Source organism: Psammomys obesus, unplaced genomic scaffold (genome assembly GCF_907164565.1).
Source record: "Psammomys obesus unplaced genomic scaffold, mPsaObe1.curated_primary_1811, whole genome shotgun sequence".
Classification (NCBI taxonomy): domain Eukaryota; kingdom Metazoa; phylum Chordata; class Mammalia; order Rodentia; family Muridae; genus Psammomys; species Psammomys obesus.
Genome location: NW_026596073.1, coordinates 29,237,004 through 29,261,436, shown reverse-complemented (window position 1 = coordinate 29,261,436; position 24,433 = coordinate 29,237,004). Strand labels below are relative to the sequence as shown.

General features: G+C 38.6%; 1 protein-coding gene across 1 annotated transcript in view; it reads left to right on the top strand.

The window, feature by feature from the left end:
• The window catches only part of LOC129690518 (ankyrin repeat domain-containing protein 26-like), a 47,382-nt gene that overhangs the window by 19,956 nt on the left and 2,993 nt on the right, over window positions 1-24,433 (top strand). Inside the window, exons 6-10 of the mRNA XM_055626219.1 lie at window positions 1,475-1,545; window positions 1,874-1,967; window positions 3,925-4,215; window positions 5,300-5,514; window positions 7,172-7,397. Coding sequence (XP_055482194.1) covers window positions 1,475-1,545; window positions 1,874-1,967; window positions 3,925-4,215; window positions 5,300-5,514; window positions 7,172-7,397 — 897 coding nt within the window. The remainder of the gene's footprint in view (window positions 1-1,474; window positions 1,546-1,873; window positions 1,968-3,924; window positions 4,216-5,299; window positions 5,515-7,171; window positions 7,398-24,433) is intronic.

Genomic DNA, 24,433 nt, shown 5'->3' with positions numbered 1-24,433 from the left:
GGCAGTCATTTCTATACACAGGAACATTTCATATGACACTTGAGGTTGTCTTGGGAACACAACAGTTTAAATTTTCACCACAGGGAATATCCTCTCTGTTGCACCAGTTTTGTTGTTCTTAGTGTAGTTATGGCTTGAATGCAAACTGTCTCCCTCAAGCTCACGTGTTTGAGTGTCTGGTCTGTTGTGGGTTGAGCTGGGGAACCTTGAGGTAGTGAGGCCTACATGAAGGAACTGGGTTCCAGGGAGAGAGGTCTTGAGGCATGTAAGCTAGCATGCCTTCCTTTCTTATCTCTCTTCCTGAGCTTAGAGACACAGAAAGCTGTGTGCCAGGTTCTTTCCACCATGTGGAGAACTTTGCTGCCATGCCTCCTTCCCTACCAGGAAACTGAGAAAAAAAATTTCTCTTCTCTTGAGTCACTTCTGGACAGCAAAGAGGAGAGAAACTAGCACTAAAAATTGGTACCAAAATGTGGGACTTTATAAACCTGGTCATGTGGTTCATGGGCCCTTGAAACTGGTTTGCTTGGAGAATATGGCAGTGTTGGTAGCTTGGGGCCAAAGAAGCCTTAGAATATTGTAAGTGGAATTTCTCTTTTAGTAGATGGTGGCAATTAATACAGAGGTGGTCAACCAGTCAAAGCGCAGAGTGTAAGAGATGGTGGCATGCTCACCTCTAAACAGGACATCCGCTTCACACTCCCATCTCTAAAGGTTCAGAATTCATTGCAGACAGGGGGACAGAAAGATTGTAAGAGCCCAGGTAATAGGCATCTACAGCAAAACACTATTTGCCAGACATGACAGGGCCATTGCAAGCATGAAGTCACAGAGGCGGTGACTGCAAGCACAAGGCTCGCACAAGATCAAGCCCCACCTCTCAAGTCCTCGTATAGAAGGATGAAATGTTAACATTTCCCTCTGCTACATGGTCAGCTACCTCAGGCCCCTTCCCCACAGCTGTAAGCTACTTGTAGCACCACATACCTTACACATCATGAAGGAATGTGCTCCTCAAACCATGAGTGAGCCAAAATGAATCCTCCTCATGATTTCCATAGTGTAGTCTATCATTGTGACACAGACAGTGACAGACATGATAATACATAAATTAAAAACAGTAATTTTTTCAGTCCTCGTTCAAGTATCCTACAGAATGAGTTCCAGGACACAGGACACAGTTCCAGGCTACACAGAGGAAATCCTGTCTCAAAACACAACAACAAACTTTTTAAAGGACTGATAGAGTTATTCAGACTCTGTAAATCATAAACTCTCTGCTTTGTGTGAGGAATACTTTTGGATGTGTCTGTAATTTAGCTAATTTTCACTTGCAACAACAACAACAACAAAAAATGTAGTTATACATAGTCTTTAGGTGAAGGATGACTGTGTCCACTGAAATTTTAGCACAAAACCCAGAATGGCCATATTTATACCAGATTATTAGTAAAGGATTTTTCCTTTGTTTTAGTTGCAAGAAGCCCTGGACCAACACATAAAGCCTGCACAATGCGCTGAGAAGATGGAAGACTGCATGCAAAAGTACACGACAACATGCAAAATGACTTGAGTATTTACAAAGCAAAGTGTGTGGTATGAAAATTATACCAGCTGTGACAACCTATGAGATTTCGTCTTGATTTACTTGAAATACACAATTTAGGCTTGGGTTACGTTTCAGGCGTATAAGAATTTTTGCACATTTTATAAATTTACATTATCATCCATAAAATACAGATAGAAATGATACTTTTTTATTTTATTTTTTATTTTTAAGAATATAAATATTATTTCAGATATTTGTTGATAAATTATGTGTTGTTTTTAAAACTGGTGTGTGAGAGTAACTATTTTAAAATGTACGTTATAGACTTGGACTTGAAAATTGCAAGTTAAAAGCTACAGCAAGAAAGCAAGCAGAGAAAATTGACCAGTTAAAGAAAAATCTACTAAGTGAAATTTTGGTAAGTTATTCTTTCTTGTGATAATAAAAAGAAAGTTTTATATCTCCAATATTAGAAATATTTTAGGTCGTAGTAGAGCATTTTCATTTGTAAAGATACTTATGTTCATACCAACACATACAATTATATTAGTAACACAGATAGTCCTCTTTGTAGAAGCTTGCAGAATTCATAAAATTAATGATAACATAAATTTTAATTTTAATGAAATTTAAAAATTTTAATGAAAACTAAAATGTACTGGGTAGTATATTTTAAATAAAAATGTTGTAAGAGTCGAAAACCAAAATTATGGCCTACATTTTTAGCCACTCCCCCACCAAAGAACATGGAGGGTCTCTTCTGTGCTTTTATTATTGTGAATAATGTTGCTATTACCGGATTATTTTGTAAATAATGTGTGAAATTTAGGTACAACGCACAAAAGAAATAAAGTTTTTATTAATGTGGCTGTTATTGCTATTATGATTTTTGTGACACTGGGATTAAGCCTGGCACGTACAGGTACAAAGCAAGCATCTTAGCATGGAGCTACACGCCGAGCCTAAACTGTGAATTCTAAGTATGTGTTTGGATCTCTGGATTTTAGAACAGCTTTAAAAATCATAACAGAGTAATTATTTGATCTAGAATTTGGGTTGTCTATTTATATCTAAGACTTTTCAGCAAGATTTTGACCATGAATTTCTTATAACCTTATGTATCTCATCAGGAATGAGCCACTATATAAACATTTGCCCCCAGAGGTTTGATCTTTAGATTTTAGAAATGAATTTTTCATATTCATCTGTGATCATTAGCCAAACACTTAACTGTCCAATATCAGGGGGGAAAGATGTTGTCCAGTATGTCAATATAATCATGTATATTAAAACTCTTTTTTCTAAGCAGTACAGAATTCTATCATTCATGCTTTCGCCTGTAGAATTTAAGATTGGAAGTTTGAAATATGAACACTAAATTGGAACAATGCAGAAGTTGCTCCCACTAAGTGGTTTAAGCCAAGGTTGCTAGATTCTTAAAATTCCCATTACAAGACCACAGTTATCACAGTGTGATGGTTCAAATCTGTGCCACTTTGTATCATAATCGCTTCAAACTTCAATGTATCAAAGCCAACCTTTTTAAAAATAAGCTGTGTTTCATAAGGTTTAGTGGTGCCAGCTTACTTAATATCAACTTCAGTGACTTGAAACTAGGCTGTGAGGACCAAATTGAAACAGTGTCTTCTGGACACAAGATAAACTGTACTCCTAAACTCATAGCTTGTTCATCCACATGTTTGACAGTAGAATCTGAATTTTGACTCAACTTTGGTAGGGCTGCCTCCATTTGGATTCACAGTATGGCTTAAGCTGCCTCACAATTACAATATCATGCTATTGAATTAGGTCATTCTTATTCAAAAATTATATGGATCATATCTTTTCAACCTTCATACTGGGAGACATCATTGCTTTCTGAGAATCACTGCATCTAAGAATTCAGTTCAAATATTCTCAAATATTTGAAGTTCAGAAAAAGGATTATTGACATTAGAATCTTTTGTCATAAGATTCATTAACTAGGGTATTATTTTATATGCCTTACTTACTTCTGCTGGCAGCCAGTTATTTGTAGGGCCTATGAATCACGATAGGGTATCCCTATGTCTTCTTTAAAAGTGAAGAGAGATATCTAAGAGGCTTTCTTCTAAGAGTTGACATCATGCTAAGATAAAGCTATAGAACAATGACACTATTGTATGGGGGATAATAAGAATAAAGACTGTGCTTTGTTTTGTGATCCTTGGTGACTTTTGTTCTTGTTGACTTTCTGGGTAATTAACAACCACACTGTAAGAATTAATTAGACCCTTTGTGGCAATTAAAATTGTGTAAGATTTTGTTACTTGTATTCTTTTAGACTCTTCTCAACCCACTCCTCAGCACAAGAGTATATTGTTTTCTGTCTACAGAGTGATGATTTTACTGCAAAACTGGAGACTGCATCCTCCAAATGTCTACGTCTGTATAAAGAAAACCAGCGACTGCAGCGGGAATTACGATCTATGAAAACCATACAAAAGAAATGTGAAAAATTAAAGAAGCATAAAAGGAAGTTAGAACAAGAAGTCGTGAACCTGAAATTTCACATGGAAAAAAACATGATAGAATGTGGTCAAATAGAACAATATAAATGGGAAATTGAAGAGAAAACAAAGCAGGACTTAGTAGAAAAATTGAAACAAGTCAACCTATTTTTGCAGGTTAATTACATGCAATATGTCTTAATTCTTTTCACTGCAAGCAATATTTTGGTTGTACATGTTGTATGTGTTCCTTCTACTTTTCATGTAGTGATCTGTTTTGTAATTTTTTTTAAAAGAAATTATGGGAAAGGCCAGAGGTTAGGGAGGACCAAATTGAAACAGTGTCTTCTAGACACAAGACCACTGTACTCCTAAACTCACAGCAGATGTGATAGCCAGCAGAAGAGCTGGACAAGATCCAACCTGTCCACATTTGGTGTGGGTGGGAGATAACTAAGGAGGCACAGCAGGCAGTCTGACAGTCCGTGGCTTCCAGGAAAGAGAACTCTCTCTTTTAAAGGGTGTGGCTCCTGGTAAGTCAACTGTGCTCCAGCGGATACCCCACGCCTGTGAGCATAGGCGCAGCACAAATTGATACATTACAAATTAAAAAAAAAAAAAAAGGCCACCGGAAATTGGTTGTAGGAGGAGCTGAATGGAAGAGAGGGGGTGCACCTGATGAAAATCCATTCTACAAAACCCTCCGAGAGTAAAAATGTTACATTAGAACTTTTGCAAGGAAGGTGATACATGTTTTCCTTGATATAGTTCCAACACCGTAAGTAGACTGAGCATGCAAAACTATTTTTCTTAGAGAATCATTTGGTATTTAAAGACTAGCTGGCATAAAACATAACATAGGAAAAAAAAAAGGAAAAACATAGAATAAAATTGCACTTTGAATTGTACTTAAGTTACCTTGTTCAATTTTAAAATTTGGGGTTGATATTATCATGTGAATTATATTATGTGAGTATGAACACAGAATAATATTGACCTGAGGCCATAGCTCATCACCGGGGCGTGTGCTAAACACATGTTCAACCCTAAGCACCACAAACAAAATGAAAAGGGTAACAAATAAATGAATGATTCCGTTTTAAGTACAAGTTTGATGTAATTCACATTAATAAACAATATTTGGAATTTAGCATCATTTTACATATTTAAATGCGGCTGTGAAATAGCTAAAGGAAACATGTGCATAATAACTATTTGGGCTACAGTTATTTTAAAACCGTTTGCTTTCAATTTGCTGTAGACACAAGCAGCCTATGAAGACAAACTAGAGAAGTTAAGACACAAACAGAACACCTCAGTGCGAACCCAGATGGAGCTCAGAATAAGGGACCTGGAGTCGGAATTCTCGAAAATGAAAAGTCAAGTAGATTGTAACCAAATAGAAATGGAAAACTATAAGCAGCTCTACCTAGAAGAAGTCAAACTTAGAAAATCACTGTCAAATAAACTAAGCAAGTAAGTCAGAGCATCGCAGAAGATGAATCAAGCTCACTATTTTGTCCCTAGCGCACAATTTTTAGTAAAATGGGTTACAGCAATAAGTGGAATGTGAAAGGTAGCTAGAGGATGTAGGTTTGGAGGCTTGTACTGGTGCCCAGTCAGAGGGCTGGTCTAGCATGTGCAGTGCCCCAACCCCAAGTTACAAAGGGGAAAAAAGTATAATTTTAGAAAAATAAAATGAAATAAATAACTTACACGAAGGGGCCAGAGAGATGGCTCCAGTGTCTTAAGAGTGCATCCTGCTGTACCCAAGTTGAGGTCCCAGCGCTCACCTCAGGCTGCTCACAACACCTGTAATTCCAGCTCCAGGGGATCCAACGTTTCAGGCCCTACCAGCACCTGCACTCATGTGCATAGACTCATATTTCTTTTTTTTTTTTTAAGTATTTTTAATAGCTTCTTCGATGTCAATTTATACCTCCAATTCTTTCGATATGGCTTTTTGTCCTTTATGTTATCCTACAGTTAACCTGGCATGTTTCTAAAGCTTTGTATTTCATACCCCCTCATTACCAAAGAAGAACACGTGAACAAGGTTGGAAAGTTACAACTGACGCTGTAATGGGATACTATCACTGCTGCACTGGGCACATTCTAGTCACTCACAAAATTACTTTCCCTGATTAGGACTTTTGCTATTACCACTTGTGGGTCCCTAGCCAGAGACTGTCCTTTGGAGTTTGCTATTGTACCTAAAAGTATAGTTTTGTCACAAGAACACATCAGCATAAGACTTAAGCTGGGCAAGGTGGCACAGGCCTGTAATCCCTGCACTCTGGGAGGCAGAGGCAGGCAGATCTCTGAATTTAAGGCCAGCCTGGTCTATAAAGTGAGTCCAGGATAGCCAAGGCTACCCAGAGAAATCCTGTCTCGAAAACCAAAAACCAAAACCCAACAACAATGAAGATTTAAGGAAAGTATAATCTGAAAAATTACAAAATGTAATTTCAGATTCGGTGCAGGTAGAAGATGGAAAGGATGGAGGCCTCCTTTAAAGTCCTGGCAAATGTGTAATGACAGTATTGTCCTGAGAGGTGCTGCAGCTGTCCATGATCACTGTCTCCGCTGTCCTGTTCTCGCCTAGGTTATTCCTCTGAGTTATTTCAGCACCACGAGCTTAATTTCTTCCAGGAAATGGGTGGAATGTGGATGTGGTGGAAGAAGAATGCCTTTAAGGGATAGTTCTTTAAATCCTTGTATTGATTTACTAAATACATATATCTATAACTTTCTTGATCTTTTTTCAACATTCTCACAAAGTAGAATGGTGAGTGAAGCTAGGAAAGCTGAAGTGCACACCATTTCACAGTTACTCTTGGCTTTTGTTTCTAGTGACATCGGCAGTCTTATGCCTAGGGGCTTTTCCAGATGTCTGCTGTGTTAGTGTTGAGCCATCTCTCTTGTCCACACTGTTTGAAGTGCTTGCTAGTTAGAAATTCCCCTGCATGCACGCTCTGCTTTGGAACAGTTTTAATCCTATACTTAGATACATTGTATACGTTCTGACACAATTTGAGCAAATGGATACTGCTCAACCGGGAATGACATTAACTGTTTTAAAATGTAGGTAGGGAAGTGACCTATGAATAATCTGTCTTTGCACTCTTCATAGAACAGATGAAAGGCTAGCAGAGGTGAAGACCAAACTTCTCCTGGAGAGAAAACACAACAGAGCTTTACAATACAGTGCGGTTGACGCAAGATCTGTCCTGGAGTCCACTTGTCCTAGAGACCCAAGTAATAAATTTTTTATTTCAAGAAGTGTGTCTGGTGAAAACATGGCTTCTACCTCAAACCTCTGGCATTCCGTTGAGACCATGGAAAACTGCAAGACCAAGGTTGGTTTTATCTTCTTCACTTTCCTTCAGTTTGTTTCCAGTTCCGGTGTAGTTCTTTTCAGTGTCGACGTAATACCAAGCTGTTTAGCTGACTTGTGCCTATTGAGTGAACCTTACCACAATGTATGCTCATGAGGAAAGAAAAGAGAAATTTTATAATTTTCAAAAGTTCCAAAATTCTCATTTGCAAGCAACACTCATTTGTGAAGTTGATTTTCCAGGTGTAATTAACTGGTAGACTTTCAGTTTCTACAGAACATTACAAGCTACTTTAGGAAATGAAGTGACTGCTGAAAACTGGAGGCTTTGAAACGCTTTGCTTTTCCTTGTAAAGCATTTTAGTTTGTGCTTATGTTTTTCCTAATTAACTGAAAAATGTCATTAGAATTTTGATGTAATTGGTTTGGCTCATAACATGACCAAATTCACAGTATTAATTGATGTCCTATTAGCATTGTGACACCTTTTCATCTTTATTGTCTTTGTTAGTTGCTTCCTTTGCTGTTTTAAACTTCGCTGTAAACTTTCCAGTCCTCTTTTTTACCCACTCAACTCTGTGTGCTCTTCTCCTTTGATTCATCCATCAAGTCCGATTTTAGTGCCTCTGTTTTCATGAATGTGGAGCATAATGGATCTATCGCTGGCAACAATCTTAAAAAATCTCTCTCTCTTTCAAAAGTTAACAGTTGCAATAATTGGTCTGATGGGGTGCAACTTCATGTCCACCTCCTGTTGCCTTGCTGATACTTCCTTGGCTATCTTTATTCCGCGATTTTTTGAGATTATTATAAATGATACTTTTTCCTGATTTCTTTATTGGAAACTCTGAAACTGTTTTTTTTTTTTGATAAATTTTTTTTCTTTTTTTTTAAATTTTTTATTAATTACACTTTATTCATTTTGTATCCCCCCATAAGCCCCTCCCTCCTCCCCTGCCGATCCCACCCTCCCTCCCCTTTCTGCATGCATGCCACTCCCCAAGTCCACTGATAGGGGAGGTTCTCCTCTTCTTTCTGATCTTAGTCTATCAGTTCTCATCAAAAGTGGCTGCATTGTCCTCTACTGTGGCCTGGTAAGGCTGCTCCCCCCTCAGGGGGAAGTGATCAACAAGCAGGCCAATCAGATTATGTCAGAGGCAGTCCCTCTTCCCATTACTATGTAAACCACTTGGACACTGAACTGCCATGGGCTACACCTGTGCAGGGGTTCCAGGTCATCTCCACGAATAGTCCTTGGTTGGAGTATGATTTTCTGGGAAGTTCCCTGTGTTCAAATTATCTTGTTCTGTTGCTCTCCTTGTGGAGTTCCCGTCCCCTCCAGCTCTTACTATTTCCCACTTCTTACATAAAATTCCATTCACTCTGCCCATCAGTTGGCCATCAGGCTCAGCATCTGCTTTGACAGTCTATACTGCAGAAGCTTTCAGAGGCCCTCTGTGGCAGGTTTCAAGGTTGTTTCCTGTTTTCTTCTGGCTTTCAGAGGCCCTCTGTAGCAGGTTCTGAGGTTGTTTCCTATTTTCTTTTTCTTCTGATGTCCATCCTCTTTGCCTTTCAGGATGGGGATTGAACATTTTAGTTAGGGTAAACCAAATCAAACAAAACAACAACATAAACCCCTGCTGATTCAATGTTGATTTTGCTTTCCCTACTTTGCAGAAGTATTTATCAAACTAAGAGTTTTTGGATGGAATATTTAAGGTCTCTTATGTATAGAATCATATCACCCTAGAATAAAATTAATTTTATATAATTCCTATATTTGTCCCTTTTAAATTCTTTCTCTATTTTATTCTTCTGGCTGACTTAAAACACTATTGTACAGAAATAAAAGAAGTTCTTTCTTCTTAATTTAAATTTATTTATTTATTTATTTCATTTTATTCACTTTGTATCCCAGCTGTAACCCCTTCCCTCGTCCCCTCCCAATCCTGCCCTCTCTCCCTCATCGCCTCCCATACCCCTCCCCAAGTCCACTGATATGGTAGGTTCTCCTCACTTTCCCTCTGACCCTAGCCTATCAGGTCTCACCAGGACTAGCTGCATTATCTTCCTCTGTGGCTTGGTAAGGCTGCTCCCCCTCAGGGGGAGGTGATCAAAGAGCCAGTCATCAAGTTCATGTCAGAGACAGTCCCTGTTACCATTACTAGGTAACCCACTTTAGGCTGAGCTTCTATGGGCTATATCTGCACAGGGGTTCTAGGTTATCTCCATGCATAGTCCTTGGTTGGAGTATCAGTCTCAGGAAAGACCCCTGTGCCTAGATTTTTTGGTTCTGTTGTTCTCCTTATGGAGCTCCTGTCCCTTCCAGGTCTTTCTATCTCCTCCTTCTTTCATAAGATTCCCTGCACTCTGCCCAAAGTTTGGCTATGAGTCTTAGCATCTGCTTTGATACCCTGCTGGGTAGAGTCATTCAGAGGCCTTCTGTGGTAGGCTCCTGTCCTGTTCCCTATTTTCTCTTTCTTCCAATGTCCGTCCTGTTTGCCTTTCTGGTGAGGAATGATCATATTACCCAGGGTCCTCCTTGCTTAGCTTCTTTAGGTGTACAGATTTTAGTATGCTTATCCTGTATTATATGTCTAATATCCACTTATAAGTGAATATATACTATGTGTGTCTTTCTGCTTCTGGGATACCTCACTAAGGATGATCTTTTCTAGTTCCCACCATTTGCCTGCTTTCTTTTTAGTTTTATTCTTTGAGAATTTCTTACAGTTTTTATTATAATCACCTCTCTTCCAAATCTACTGTCCTCTTCCTTACCCACTCAACTTTGTGTGCAATTCCCCTTTTATTCATTCATCAAGTCCAATTTTAGTGCCCATGTTTTCATGAATGTAGAATTAGTAAATTTATCAGTGGGAACAATCTTAAAGAAAACGGTCTCTCTCTTAACAGCTATCAATTTCAAAAGTTTCTCTGATAGTGGTAGACCTTCATGCCCACTTCCCGTTGCCATGTTGATATTTCTTCTGGCTTGAGCTTGCTTACACCAAGCTTGTGTGTACTGCCATAAACACTGTCAATTCACCTGTGCAGCTGGCTACTCTGTCTGGAAAGTTCATTCACCTCCTCTTGCTTTTACAGTCTTTATGCCCCTTCTGTAATGATCCCTTAGTCTTGGAGGAGAGGTTGCAGTATAAATGTGCCACTCAGGACTGAGCATTGTACAGGCTTTTGTTCCCTGAACCTTGGACAGTTAATCACAATCTATAGCAAAGAGAAAGCTTTCCCACGAGGGGTGAGGAGATGTATTAGCTTATGGATATAATGGTAAGTCATTAGAAGTCAGTTTAGCATGGTGTCTACCAGAAAATATCAGTAGGTTCTCCCCAAGCACCCAGGACCTGTCTAGCCACAAGTTCTTGGACCAATAATGGTGGCAGGTATGGGTTTTACATTGTTCAACAGTACTTAAATCTGATCATAAAGGAGTTGGTCACTCCCATGGTGTTTGAGACACTGTTGTACCAGTGAGCAATATCTTGCCAGGCCAATTGCTATCATACATGGCAGGGTTTCACAGCCAGGTAAAACTGATGATTATCTTCCTCCTCTAGTAGCATACGTAGCAAGGTCAAGCACTCGGAAAGCTAGCTGGAAGGAATAAAGTTTCTAGGTCAGTGTCAGCTTGGTTTCTTCATGTTCTATGACACAGGTATGTGGTATTTTCAGCAATAGGGTCTTACCATCAAGTTCCATGGATAGCCAAGAGCATTGGCAAAAGCTGTAATGTTGGGTTTATTTGGACCCCTAATGGCCAGCAGCTCACTCTTGGGCCTGAACGGTCACTTGTTAGACTGTGGTGTCTAGCAGGGGAATGGTTGCCATGTTATAGGATGACTCCATTTTGACTTTTCTTTACATGTACTTTAGTAATTATCTGCATTAGTAGGTTTTCATAAGACTTTTTTGAAGTCTTTAATGTTTTTTATATTCCCTAGTTTTCTTTTATTACCGAACTCTGCCTTTTTACCAAAATTAACCCCTTCTTGTCCCGTAATTTCCTTCTTACCCTTCATAACCCACATTATAGACCCCCTCTGTTGAAAGACTCTACATAGGCCTTTCGTAGTTTCCTAACCTTGATGGGAATTCCAAATACAACACATGTATTGAAAGATTCAGGATGATGTCAACAAAAGAGAAACAACAGAAAGGATGTGATGTTTGTCTTTCTGGGCTTGGGTTGCCACACTCATGATTGTTTCTTGCTCTACCCAATTACCTATGAATTTCATCTGAAAAGAGTTGCAAATAAAAAGTATCACAGATATTTTTCTTACTAGCTGACTAATATTAAGTGTGTAAATACACTACATTTTTTATTATCCATTCATCACCTAATGGGTATTTTGGCTGTTTCCTTATCCTGGCTATTATAAATAGAGCAACAGTGAATATGGATGGATACACAAATATCTCGGTGGTAGCACATGGAGTCCTGAGAGTGGTATAGCTGGGCTATGTGGTAGATCCGTCTTCAGCCTTTGAACAACCTCCACCTTCATTTCAATACTGATTGTACCAGTTTACCTCTCAACAACAGTGGATAAGAGTTCTCTACACCCTTGCCACCTGGGATCTTAACCATTCTAGTTGGGATAAAATTAAAGTAGTAATGTAATTGTAACTTACATTTCCCTTGTGGCTAAGGATGTTGAATAATTTAGGAGTATTTCTCAGCCATTTGTGTTTCCGCTTTTGAGAAGCTGGTCTATAATTTTATCTTTTTGCTTAGTATTTGTCTAGCTTTGGTAGCAGAGCAGTGCTTCCTCCATTAAGAAGACTGGAAATGTTTATTTACTTACTAGTTTGTGGGGTAACTTGAGGGATGTTGGTATTAATGCTTCTTTGAAAGCACAGGGACACAGGCATGGTGGCTGGCGCCCTAAGCTGAGAGCTCACATCCTGAATTGCGAGCAGAAAGCAGAGAGAGGGAACTAGGTATGGTAAGAGCCTTTGAAACTTCAAGCTCATCCCAAGTGACACACTTTCTATTAAAATACCTCACCTCCTAAGCCTTCTTGAACCATGTCACCAACTGGGGAACAAGCATACACATGCCCAAGACCATGGGGCAAACTCTCTCAAGGTGTAATAGTAACACTTGTATCCCAGAGCAGCCAATGGTCATCTAAATTGGACTTTAAGGCCCACTAAAAAAAAGAGAATGTGTGCATGATAGTAGAAACCTAGCCTACTACCCATGGTTGGTGAAGCTAAGGGTTCTTAAAAAAAAAAAAAAAAAGAACCTACTACTACCGCTTTGCTGTACCAGTATAACTTCTAACTGCATTCTAAATGCATTTACCTACAGACAAACATAGCTCTCAGCCCCTCATCAAAGAAGCTTGTCTTTACAGCATACTGAGACCACTATAGACACCCATAATGATCTTTCTGCCCACTATTCTGTGATGTTCACTGAGGCTCTGGTGGTAGCAACTGTGTTGGGGGGTCAGCTATGTCTATGTCTTACCAGTTGTGTGTTAATTAGGGGCAATGTTTTCCTTTTGCTTTTTGTAAACATTTTAAAGTAAGTGAATGGGTGGGTGTGTGCCATTATTAAAATATTTTAAAGACAAAGTCTCACTATGTGATCCAGTTGACCTTCTTGTTCCTGTGTAAACCAGGATGGCCTAGTATTCATGGATTTCTCTTTCCCCAACCTCCTTTAAGCAGGGATTTCAGGCACGTGCTACCACAATGCTTCAAGGCCATATTTTAATGATAAACAATACTCACCATAAAGTCTTCATTTAAGTTAAATATTCTAAGTAATGTTTGACTGATTTCAGGTGCTTCAGGAGTGGGAACAAAGTATAACTAAAGAATTAAGACAAGGTAGGTGTCAAATTTTACTCATTAAATTTGGGTTAATTAACTGATTCCTGAAATCAAGTATAAGCTTCTATTAGCATCATTTTCTACATTACTATTTGTCCTTCAAGTGAAAGATGTGAAAACACGAGAATCCTTAATGAAAAGTATATGTATGCATCATTTATTCCTCTCCTATCACTTTAAATTTTTCAAAGCCTCTCTACCCTTTTATCTGGCTTCCCACTTTCCTCGCTTCTGCCATTGTTATGAATCTATTAACCTGCACATTGGAAGCTATCCTTAAGGGCCATGGTGCAGCTTCTAAAAACCCTAGGGATGTCAGGCAACTAAGGAATCCTGAGAGCTGGTTGAGTTCTCTTCCCAGAGCACACCAGTAGGTTATCCAACACCCAGAGGTCAGCCCTGAAGACACACAGGAAAGTAACATTAAACAGACAGAGCAGGCTGTATTTATTCATGTAGTAATTATATGCATGTATGTGTGTGTAACAACAATCTATGAAAAAAGAGGCCATGAACTTGAAAACAGGTTGAGGAGGGGTATATTGGAGGGCTTGAAGAGAAAGAAAAAGGGGAAATGATGCAATTATAATCTCAAAGAATAAAAGATCATTAAAATATAAAAATGCAATGACATGGTGATCTTCTCAGTTTATGACCAAGAAACCCAAGGTTTATTTATTAAAATTTAACAGCAACAAAAACCAAAACCAAACCAAACAAACAACAACAACAACAAAAAAAAAAAAACGCTTCATAAATTGTCACTTGACAAGTGCCATTTCAAATTTTTTGGGATTTACTTCCTTATTTCTTTACCTTTTAAATTTTCTTAACATGAACTGAAAATATTTAAACCAACTTTATTTTTGACAGTTAACTCAGACTTATCTCCGGACAAGAATCCTGTTCTGCCCTTTTCTCTCACTTCTAGCCAAACCAGACTATCCATAATTCTACATGCTGTTCCTTTCCTCTATGTTTTTGTGTCCTTCTCTCATCTGCTATACTCACTTTCTTGTTATCCTTCAGCTATCAACTCCTATCACCTCCACCAAAAGCCATACCGACGCAAAGGGGCTTATAAGTCCCTCCGTCTATTCTAGTAGTGTTCTGTTAAAGTTATTTTTATGAAACTTGTGTTTGCTTCTCAGTTTCTCTCTTAACCTGTCTATTAAACAAATAATTGAGACTCTATTGTATTATTTTAACAAGCTTGACAGCACAAGAACTGAGCAGTTTTAACTCTATTCTTAACTCTCTAAGCTAATTTGGCTTACTCCCAATGTGCATCCCAGCGATACTAGCACTCTGTAGCTTTCCTTGCTGGGCTCTCTCTCCTGGTTCCTCCCGGACATCTGTGCATGGCTGAATCCCCTACTTTCTCCTCTAACTTCTCCCCCCCAACCTTGGCTGACAGAAAGTTCAGCTCTATTCTCTTTCCTGCACAGCATTTGGCTGTAAGCTGTTTTATTGGCACATCAGGGGATAATTGTGGAGTAGAGTTTACACCACATTGAGACAAGAAATTCTCAGAAGAAAGATTGCAAATGGATACGGGTGCTACAATCAGAAATCAGCATTTGAAATACACAATAACCTCTCTCTTGATTAGTTTCTTTAGATGTACAGATTTCAGTAGGTTTATCCTATATTACATGTCTATATGAGTGAGTATATATCCTGTGTGTCTTTCTGCTTCTGAGACAGCTCACTCAGGATGATCCTTTCCATTTACCTGCGATTTCCTTAATTTTCATTGCTGAGTAATATTCCATTGTGTAGATGTTCCACAATTTCTGCATCCATTCTTCAGTTGAGGGGCATCTGGGCTGTTTCCAGCTTCTGGCTATTACAAATAAAGCTGATATATGCCTAGGAGTGGTATGGCTGGATCTTGAGGAAGCGCTATTCCTAGTTGTCTGAGGAAGCGCCAGATTGATTTCCAGAGTGGTAGTACAAGTTTACATTCCCACCAGCAGTGGAGGAGGGATCCCCTTTCTCCACAACCTCTCCAGCATGTGTTGTCACTTGAGTTTTTCATCTTGGCTATTCTGATGGGTGTAAGGTGAAACTCAGGGTCATTTTGATTTGCATTTCCTTAATGGCTAATGAGGTTGAGCATTTCTTTAAGTGTTTCTCTGCCATTCGATATTCCTCTACAGAGAATTTTCTGTTTAGCTCTGTTCCCCATTTTTTAATTAGATTAAGAGAGGACCCTGACCAAAATGCTCAATCCCCATCCCAAAAGGCAAAGAGGAAGGACATCAGAAGAAGAAGAAATCCAGAAACAACCTAGGAACCTGCCACAGAGGGCCTCTGAAAGGCTCTGCCCTGCAGACTATCAAAGCAGATGCTGAGACTTATGGCCAACTGTTGGACAGAGTGCATGGAATCTTATGTAAGAAGTGGGAAATAGTAAGATCTGGAGAGGACAGGAACTCCACAAGGAGAGCAACAGAACGAGGAAATTTGAACACAGGGGTCTTCTCAGAGACTCATACTTCAACCAAGTACCATGCATGGAGATAACCTAGAACCCCTGCACAGATGTAGTCCATGGCAGTTTAGTGTCCAAGTGGGTTACATAGTAATGGGAAGAGGGACTGCCTCTGACATAATCTGATTGGCCTGCTCTTTGATCACCTCCCCCTGAGGGGGTAGCAGCCCTACCAGGCCACAGAAGAGGACAATGCAGCCACTCCTGATGAGATCTGAAAGACTAGGATCAGAAGGAAGGAGAGGGGGACCTCCCCTATCAATGGACTTGGGGAGGGGCATGCCTGAAGAAGGGGGAGGGAGGGTGGGATTGTGAGGGGAAGAGGGAGGGGCTTATGGGGGATACAAAGTGAATAAAGTGTAACTAATAAAAAAATAAAAATAAAAATGAAAAAAAGAAATACACAATAACCCTAAGTCTACAGTGTTCTGTTTTATACCTGTCAAAGTATCTGTGACTATGTGGAAATTGTCTACTCATCTGTTCTTTTTAAGCATTATAGTATTTAGTTTTGGGGAATGAATTATATAAATTTCAACTGTCATACCAGTGCTATTGAAGACTATATGAAGACTAGGAAAACAAGATAATCACACTGGCAGTTAGTTCAGTAATTACTACAAAATTATATTATAATTTGTACTGTAATATTTTAATTTTCTCTTTATTCTTGAGAATTTCATACAGTTATCTAAAACATAATATGTACATCCCATTTCCCCCTCCAGCTTTTTTTCTGTTTCCTCCAGTATGTCTCCCTCCTATCTTCATGCTTTGTTTTATAACTCACCAACTCCAGTTAGGGTTGCCCATATGTGCAAGGGTGTGGAGCAGTTAGTTATATAGCGGTCACGCCACTGCTACACCAACAGGGCATATTAGCTTCATCTTCATTAACACTGACGAACTTTTCCTGACTATGTCAATTCACCATGACGCCTTTGACATAGAGAATTTCTTTTCTTTGCAGCTACTGCTGAATTTGAATCTGGACTCCGTAGAACTTCTCCTCTAGAATTTACTCATATGTGAAGCCAGAGTCTTCCTAAAGGACTTATCAGAAGAATGTGTAAAGATTTTAATATAAATATATGTGTGTGTGTGTGTGTGTGTGTGTGTATATATATATATATATATATATATAATTTGAAATACAACATCTACCTTTTATATGTTACTTGGCTGCTCATAAAACATTGTGATAATTTTCTAGTATATATTAAATATTAAGAATATATTAAATATTAAAGAATATTTTGTATCAGAGATTAGTAAAATTAAATATTTTAAACTGTTTTGGCTTCTGTAATTTTTTTATAAATATTGCATGTGAAAACATGTATCATGGAGTTTTATGCACTCATATTTCTTCAATATTAGCTATTAAAAAAGCAAAAAACAAATTGTTAATATTTTGGTGGAGTTATATGTCGCCTTAGTGATGGCTTATTTACCAATTATTATCAAACCATGGATATACTAAAGTATAAATATCATCTTGATATACACTCACAATAGCCGTTCTCAACACATTTTAATCTCACATAACGAAATTAGGGATTAAAAGGGAAACGTTGCAACAGCCCTGGAGAAATTCAGTCATAATGACACACTTTTAAAATCTTTCTTCCATCAAACCAGAACATCTACAAGAAATGGATCAATTTCTAGATATATTTGGGGTAACAAAGCTAGATCAAGATGAAAAAGCAATAAGTTAAATAGACACATAGCACCCAATGGGTTGCAAATGGTAATTTAAAATCTCCCAACTAAAAAAATACCCAGGGAGAAATAGATTCAACACAAAATTCTACCACATATTCAAAAAAGAATTAACACTAATATTCCTTAAGTTATTCCATAAAGCAGAAAATAAAAACCATCTTCAAAATCTTTTTTTAAAAACTAATATCAACCTAGACAAAGACCCTAATAAAAAAGGAGAGAATTTATTATCTGTCTCCAATAAATAAGAATTTTCAATTAAGATGTGGGTATCCCAAGTCCCATACTACTCGTTAGGAACCACGTTTTTCTCTCAGATAGTCTCCCTGCCCCTCGGAGTCACCCCATCTCAGTCTGCTTGCTGCAGGAACTCTTTACCTATAGACTACTAGTAGTCTCTTTCTCCAGCCTCCTGCTTTCTGGTTACCCAAGTACTGTGACTGCTCCCTGGGTATCACCACCTCCTCTTGGGCACTTTCCCTCTCTTTGGGACCATCTTGATCCCAACCCATCAAGATCCAGAAAACCCTGGAGCTTCTACACTTGATATGGACCCAGCCTGCCTGCACTTTCTGCACATCACCCCTTCATTACAGTGGCCTAAGCTCTGCGGGTGCTTTCAAGGGACAGCCACCTCTTATGGTCTAGCTCATTCCTGTTGGACTCACCAGACACAAGCCCACTCCCCACCGGGGACCCTCCAACCACCGCACATGAAAAAGAGTCCTGAAGCTCTGCCCGATGCCCAGCTGAGACCCTTTAATTACCCTCTTCAGCCTTGAGACCCATGACCAGTCCACGGTGCCAGAAACCAAAGTTCTAAAGGCACCAGGCTCTAGCAGAGAATAAGAGACACAAGATAGAGACGGTTACCCCAAACACCGGATAAACAGAGTAAACTGAGGTCCCAGTCCTGATATGAATTAAACCCCTCCTGAACATTACAAGCACCAAGACTGAAAGAGGAAAGGTGACTTAAATGAAAAAGAGAAAAATTCAACCAATAAACAAACCCAAGTTGTGCAAATCCCAAAACAGAAATAAAAACATGGGGAAAAAGTGTCACCTCTAAAAATGCAGGTCTCATAGTAATGACCAGAAGGAAAATGACATGGAAGAACTTCTGGACAAAGAATTCAAAGGAAAAATTATAACTATGGTCAATTCAAAGATGACAAAAATAAAGAGAAAACCCTACAAAAAGAAGTCAATCCAATGCATGAAAATAACGTTGAATCTTTAATGGAGACCCAAACTGAAAAACAATATTGGAAATGAAATACTCAACTAATTACAGGCCTCAGTGGAAAGTCTTACCAAGAGAATTGCTCAGATCAAAAACAGTCAGGGATGGAAGACAAAACCTAATTGGCTAATTCTGTAAGGGTCAATAAGAAACTCTAAAAACCATATGAATGCAACGTGGGAGATTCTAGAGACACACTGGAAAAACCAGAGACTTTTAGCCTTGCCATCTGCCTATACCAAGGCCCCTTCACACTGTAACAGCCTCTTTTAAGGTGCGCACCAATTCATTTTAAACTTGCCTTGCTTTATCAATGTGTTGTTCTGTAAAACCACAAAAGTTCATGAAACCGCTTCCACGTTAGAACATGGACTTTAGGGTAACCTAAGTCTGTGTTCCAGGATGTGCTCACTGAAATGGCTCAAGAATGAACTATCTCTTATTCCATGTAAGTGGAGAGCTGTACTCCCTAATGTACATAGTGTACACTAGGGAGTACATAGTACATAGGGAGTACGTAGTGATCACGTCTAATTTCGCTTAGGCTAGCAAAGCGTAATAGTTGCGTGCCTCTCAGTGTAGTGTGCTAAACCCACTTCCCCATATTAATACGAGAGGGGCAGTCTAGTGTCTGCGCTAGATACTAGTCCATCGCTCTTTAAGTTGTGCCTCTCTCGGTTGGCGTGAGATCGACTGCTGTTCACATTTATTTCCTGTGCGGCCAGTGAAAATGAAAGACTGACAAGGAAACAAGTGGCCAGAACAGCACAGGTTCAATCTGGGAGGAAGTCTTTAGTTAAAACAAAAATGAAAACAGAGCTTTGCCGTCTGATTACAGGCTATGGTAGTTTAGAGGGAAAGGTGAGTAGGTGAAAGGGAACCAGTGCTAGAGATGACAAGGTGATGGTGAATTAAAAAATGTCAGGTGGTCCAAAAACATTTCTAATCCATACTCTTCCTATTTGACCATTTTCTCTTGCATTATAGTTTTGTTTTCCTTAGTTCATCTGAGGCTCTTTGTAGAGTAAGGAAAGTAGATAATTGTATTAGCTGTTTTTCCATTGCTGTGGTAAAACACCATGACCAAGGCAGCTTACAAATGAAGGTGATTATTTGGGGCTTAAGGTTCTGAGTAAGCGTCCATCATGGTAGAGAATCCGGGCAGCAGGCAGAGGATACAACAGCAAAAACAGCTGAGGGCTTGCATCTTGAACAGCAAGCAAGGAGCAGAGAGAGCTACCTGGGGTTGCACTGGCTTTTGAAACCCCAGAGGCCATCCAAGTGACATACTTCCTCCAGCAAGCTCACACCTTCTAAGACTTCCCAAACTACACCCCAGCAACTGGGATCAAGTGTTCAAACAGACTTGCAGGCACTTTCTCATTCAAACCATAATAATAATCACATATTTGTGATAAAACTTTTAAAAAACTATTTATACTTTGCTTTTAATTTTTCTCTATATATTTGTTGGATGTATGCATTTTAAAACTTGAAACAAACCAGGTGCAAAGGCACATGCCTGTAATCCCAGCACTCAGGGAGGCAGAGGCAAGCAGATTCCTGTGAGTTCGAGGCCAACATGGTCTACAAAGTAAGTCCGGGACAGCCAAGGCTACACAGAGAAACTCTGTCTCAATAAATAAATAAATAAATAAATAAATAAATGAATAAACAAACAAACAAACAAACACATACATACATATATACATAAAACTTTTGAAGCAAAATTCTCACTGATGCTGAGCCTGATGCCCTTCCCCCCACTGAGTTCAGCCAAGCCACTACAGCTTCCTGAATAGCTGAATACAGTACATGGAATCACCCTAGCTCTAAGCCTCTTTATATAGCTAAAGTTCACTCTTTCTTTTTTTGTTATAGTGTAATAATAATACACACAAGAAAGATACAATCATGCTGATTAAGCCAATGAAAATTATGAATATGATTCTGGTCTCTTGGTGTTGAAGCTCAGGGGTACAACATTTTTTACCTTAAAAAACCATAATTTACATCAACGTTAGACGACCATCAGATTAAAACTTTGGAATGTTTATTCCTGGCAGAGTATATAACATGGTAATTTTTTTTTTTTTTTTACTTATGTCCTCTTCCGTTGCTTTAGTTTACATTAGTTATTTGGGTTGGAATTCTCAAATGTGTTGCCAAGACAGTCAAGATTGCTGTGAGGGTTAGAGGGTTGAGACATAAACACAAAATGAAGTCAGGACAAGACGGCATTACCTAGGTCAGTATTTTGAATGTTATGATGTATTTACAAAATCCTTCTCCTGTTATATTTCCCATAATATGTTGTAGAACTTTTAAAATATTATACATGGGAGGAACTGAGGGGAGTAAAGAGAAGGGAAACTATTTAGATTTGTATTGTATGAGAAAAGAATCTATGTTTAGTAAAAGAGGGAAGTTAAAAAAAAAACAAAAGAAACAAGTAAAAATAAAAAAAACAAAAAAGGCCTTCTCAATCAGATGGCCAAAGCACATCTGAACTCATAGACACTGAGGCAGCCAGCACAGGGCATGCATGTGTCTGTGCCAGGTCCTTTGCATATATGTTGTGGCTTTGAGTTTAGTGTTTTTATGGGGTTCTGAGTGTGCTGGTGAGTATATCTCTGTTTCCCATCTCTCTTCTTGAGCTCTTTCCCTTCAGTTTGTTTGTTTTGTCCAATTCCAACTTGTTAGTTTTTTGCTTTATCTTATTTTATTTTATCACTATCCCTTAGAAAGCTGTTTGTTTTCTGATGAGAGGCAAAAGGGGAGCGGATCTAGATGGGAGGGGAAGCAGGGAGAAACTTGGAAGAGTAAAAGCAGGGACACCAGAAATCAGGATACATTAAGTGAGAAAATAAATCTATTCTCAGTAAAAAGGGGAAGAAAAGGAACGTCCAGTGCTGAGTTGTATTATCTTGTAGAAATGAAGGACCAAGGAAAAAAGAAAAAGCTGTAGAAATAATTGGAATGATTTACACAACATTCTTCCCTTGATTTTTGTAGTGCTCTTGAAATCAAGTGCAGTTTTTCTGCTCTTTCCAATCGAAACTGACATCAAGTCTATGAGTGGCTTGGCCTTCTCCCAGCATCTATGCTACTGAGACGGCCTTGGGAAGCGCTGTGTCTTCTCAGCTGTGGCACACGATTTCTCATGCAACTTGAACACTCTAACTGGAAGAGGAAAAGATAGTGAAAGATCCCTGTCGTGGTATTAGAAGTCACCCAAGTAACGCAACTGAGAAAAAATAACTTTATAAGAATCATAAGCAACAATTTAGGCAATTAATTGTTAATCCCACTGGGTAAGAATAAGACCACTACCACAATTCTTTAGCCAAATCTAAAGCAAGCCTTATTAAATACTAGCAGGCCAATGGACACCGGCCAGGTCCATGCCCAGGGTTCCCAGAAAATTGCCATGAATCATTAATCTGGACCTTATAAAGGCAAAACCCACAACACAGCATCACCTTCGTCTAATCAGGGAGAAGCATACCTTGAGGTACTTCCTGGCAACGTACCTCACGCCTACCTGTGATCAAACACATCCAGTTTAGTTTGCAAAAGTAAACACAAGGGGTTATTATCTTACACAAACAAGCATTCCAGGAGGTTATCTCTTCTTGGGCAAGTGAGGTTTCCCAGTTGCAGGCATTTTTGTTTTTTAGATCACTTATGCACAGAAATTAAAACTTAAAAAAAAACTTTGGCCCTCACATAATAACAGAAAAAGATAATCTATTTCATTTTACTAAGAGAGAGTCTCATTTAGCCCAGGCTGGCCACAAACTTCCTTTGTGGCTTTTGCACTAAACGTTTAGCTTCTCCGTTGCATTTGACTCTCTCCATCATCATCCTTCTAAGACAGGATCCACTTGTCTTCTGTGATGCATCTGGCTGCTTTTGCATAGCCCAAGTATTCCCTTCACCTTGGTCTCTGTAATTTTATCTATACCTGTCAATAGATAAAATTGCTGTTTCTCCAGGTATATGTGTTTTTATTTTTTTAAAAAAGAAGATTGCACATTCATCCAAGACATCTAGGAATCTGACACTTTCAACCAAACATTCAATTATATATTGTATATTTTTATTTATTGTGATATCTTAAATTTCAGAGGCATTTGAGATTCAAAAGCTCAGCTAAGTCAGTGTGTGCATTTCACACAATAAGCTGCTAACGGTGAGCAAAGTATTGTATGCTAACATACAATAGATTTTCCATGTTCATAAAATCTACAAATTCTGTGGTATTGAGGTTATAGAAAGTTTAGAGTGCCAAGCATGTGTTTCATGTGCACTTTAATTAAATTTAAATTAAAATATTTGGAGGCAAGGGTAAAAGAAGTTATATGTGCGTGTATTCATATGTGTATAGGTGGGTATGTATGCATGTGCTTTTGTTCATTTAAAGCTTTTTTGGTGTTGGGTGTCAAAAGTGAATAAGGATCCAACATTGCTTTTCCACGGAGCCTAACCCCGTCTCGTGAATTATTGAACGATGGCTGGGTTTTGTCACACAGTGGTGAAGTACCTGTGAGCATGTTGTTTTCTTTTCTTTTGAATACTAGCATGATCAACTATACTCGTGACTTCTCGGTAGTAAGCCAACCTTGTATTTCTACAGCAAAATTTACCCTTCTATATGTCATTGTGTGTTTTAGTCAATCTTTGTATAGGATTTTTCCATTGATGCCCATTAGGAAGCACTGCACTATCAGTATGTTTTGTAGTACATGTTTTCATCGGTTTTGGCACCTTCACTTCATAAAAAGAACTGCAGAATTTTCCATCTTTTTGTGTTCTAGAAAAAAATGTCACTGCAGTGAACCATTGTTTACTATTTATTTATATGAAATTTCTTTGCAAGAGAAGGAGGGCTTGTTCATCATCTGGGTGTAGAGGTAAACAGGCATTGTTGAACAATGCCAATGGAGGAATTGTTCTCTGATCATATCATCTAGTTTCCCTGTACTGATGGTTTGTTTAGATCTTGTCTCTCTTCCAGAGTCTTTTTTAGCACACAGTATTTTCTTGTAGCATCCATTTCTGCTTTGTTTAAAGTTGTGCAAAATTAGCTTCTTGGTAATTTATTATTTTCTATATTTGTGATTTTCTTACTTTTAAAATATTACGCCAAGCTGGGCACAGTGGTGCACACCTGTAGTCCCAGCACTCTGGGAGGCAGAGGCAGGCGGATCTCTGTGAGTTTGAGGCCTGCTTGGTCTACAAAGGGTGTCCAGGATAGCCAAGGCTACAGAGGGAGACACTGTTTCAAAAAGAAAAAAAAAAAAAAGTCAAGTGGGAAAGTTTGTTCTCTTTATTTCTTGTCTATTTGGAGACCATGTTCACTTTTTCTTTTTGTTTTTAATGTATCTTACATTAATTTTAAGTACAGAATAGAAACAATTTCTCCTTGCCCTCAAAAGACAGTGTGTGATTTATTAAAAATTATGAGACTCTTCACACCTAAAATAGCATAAAAGTGAACAATTAAATTAAAACCCGAGGAAATATTAGCCCCAAGTAACACTGTGAAAATTTTATCCTCAATAAACAGAGTTCTTAGAACTCTGCAAAAGGAAGGAAAGAAAGAAGGGAGAGAAAAAGAAAGAGAAAGAGAAAGAGAAAGAAAGAAAGAAAGAAAGAAAGAAAGAAAGAAAGAAAGAAAGAAAGAAAGAAAGAAAGAAAGAAAGAAAGAAAGAAA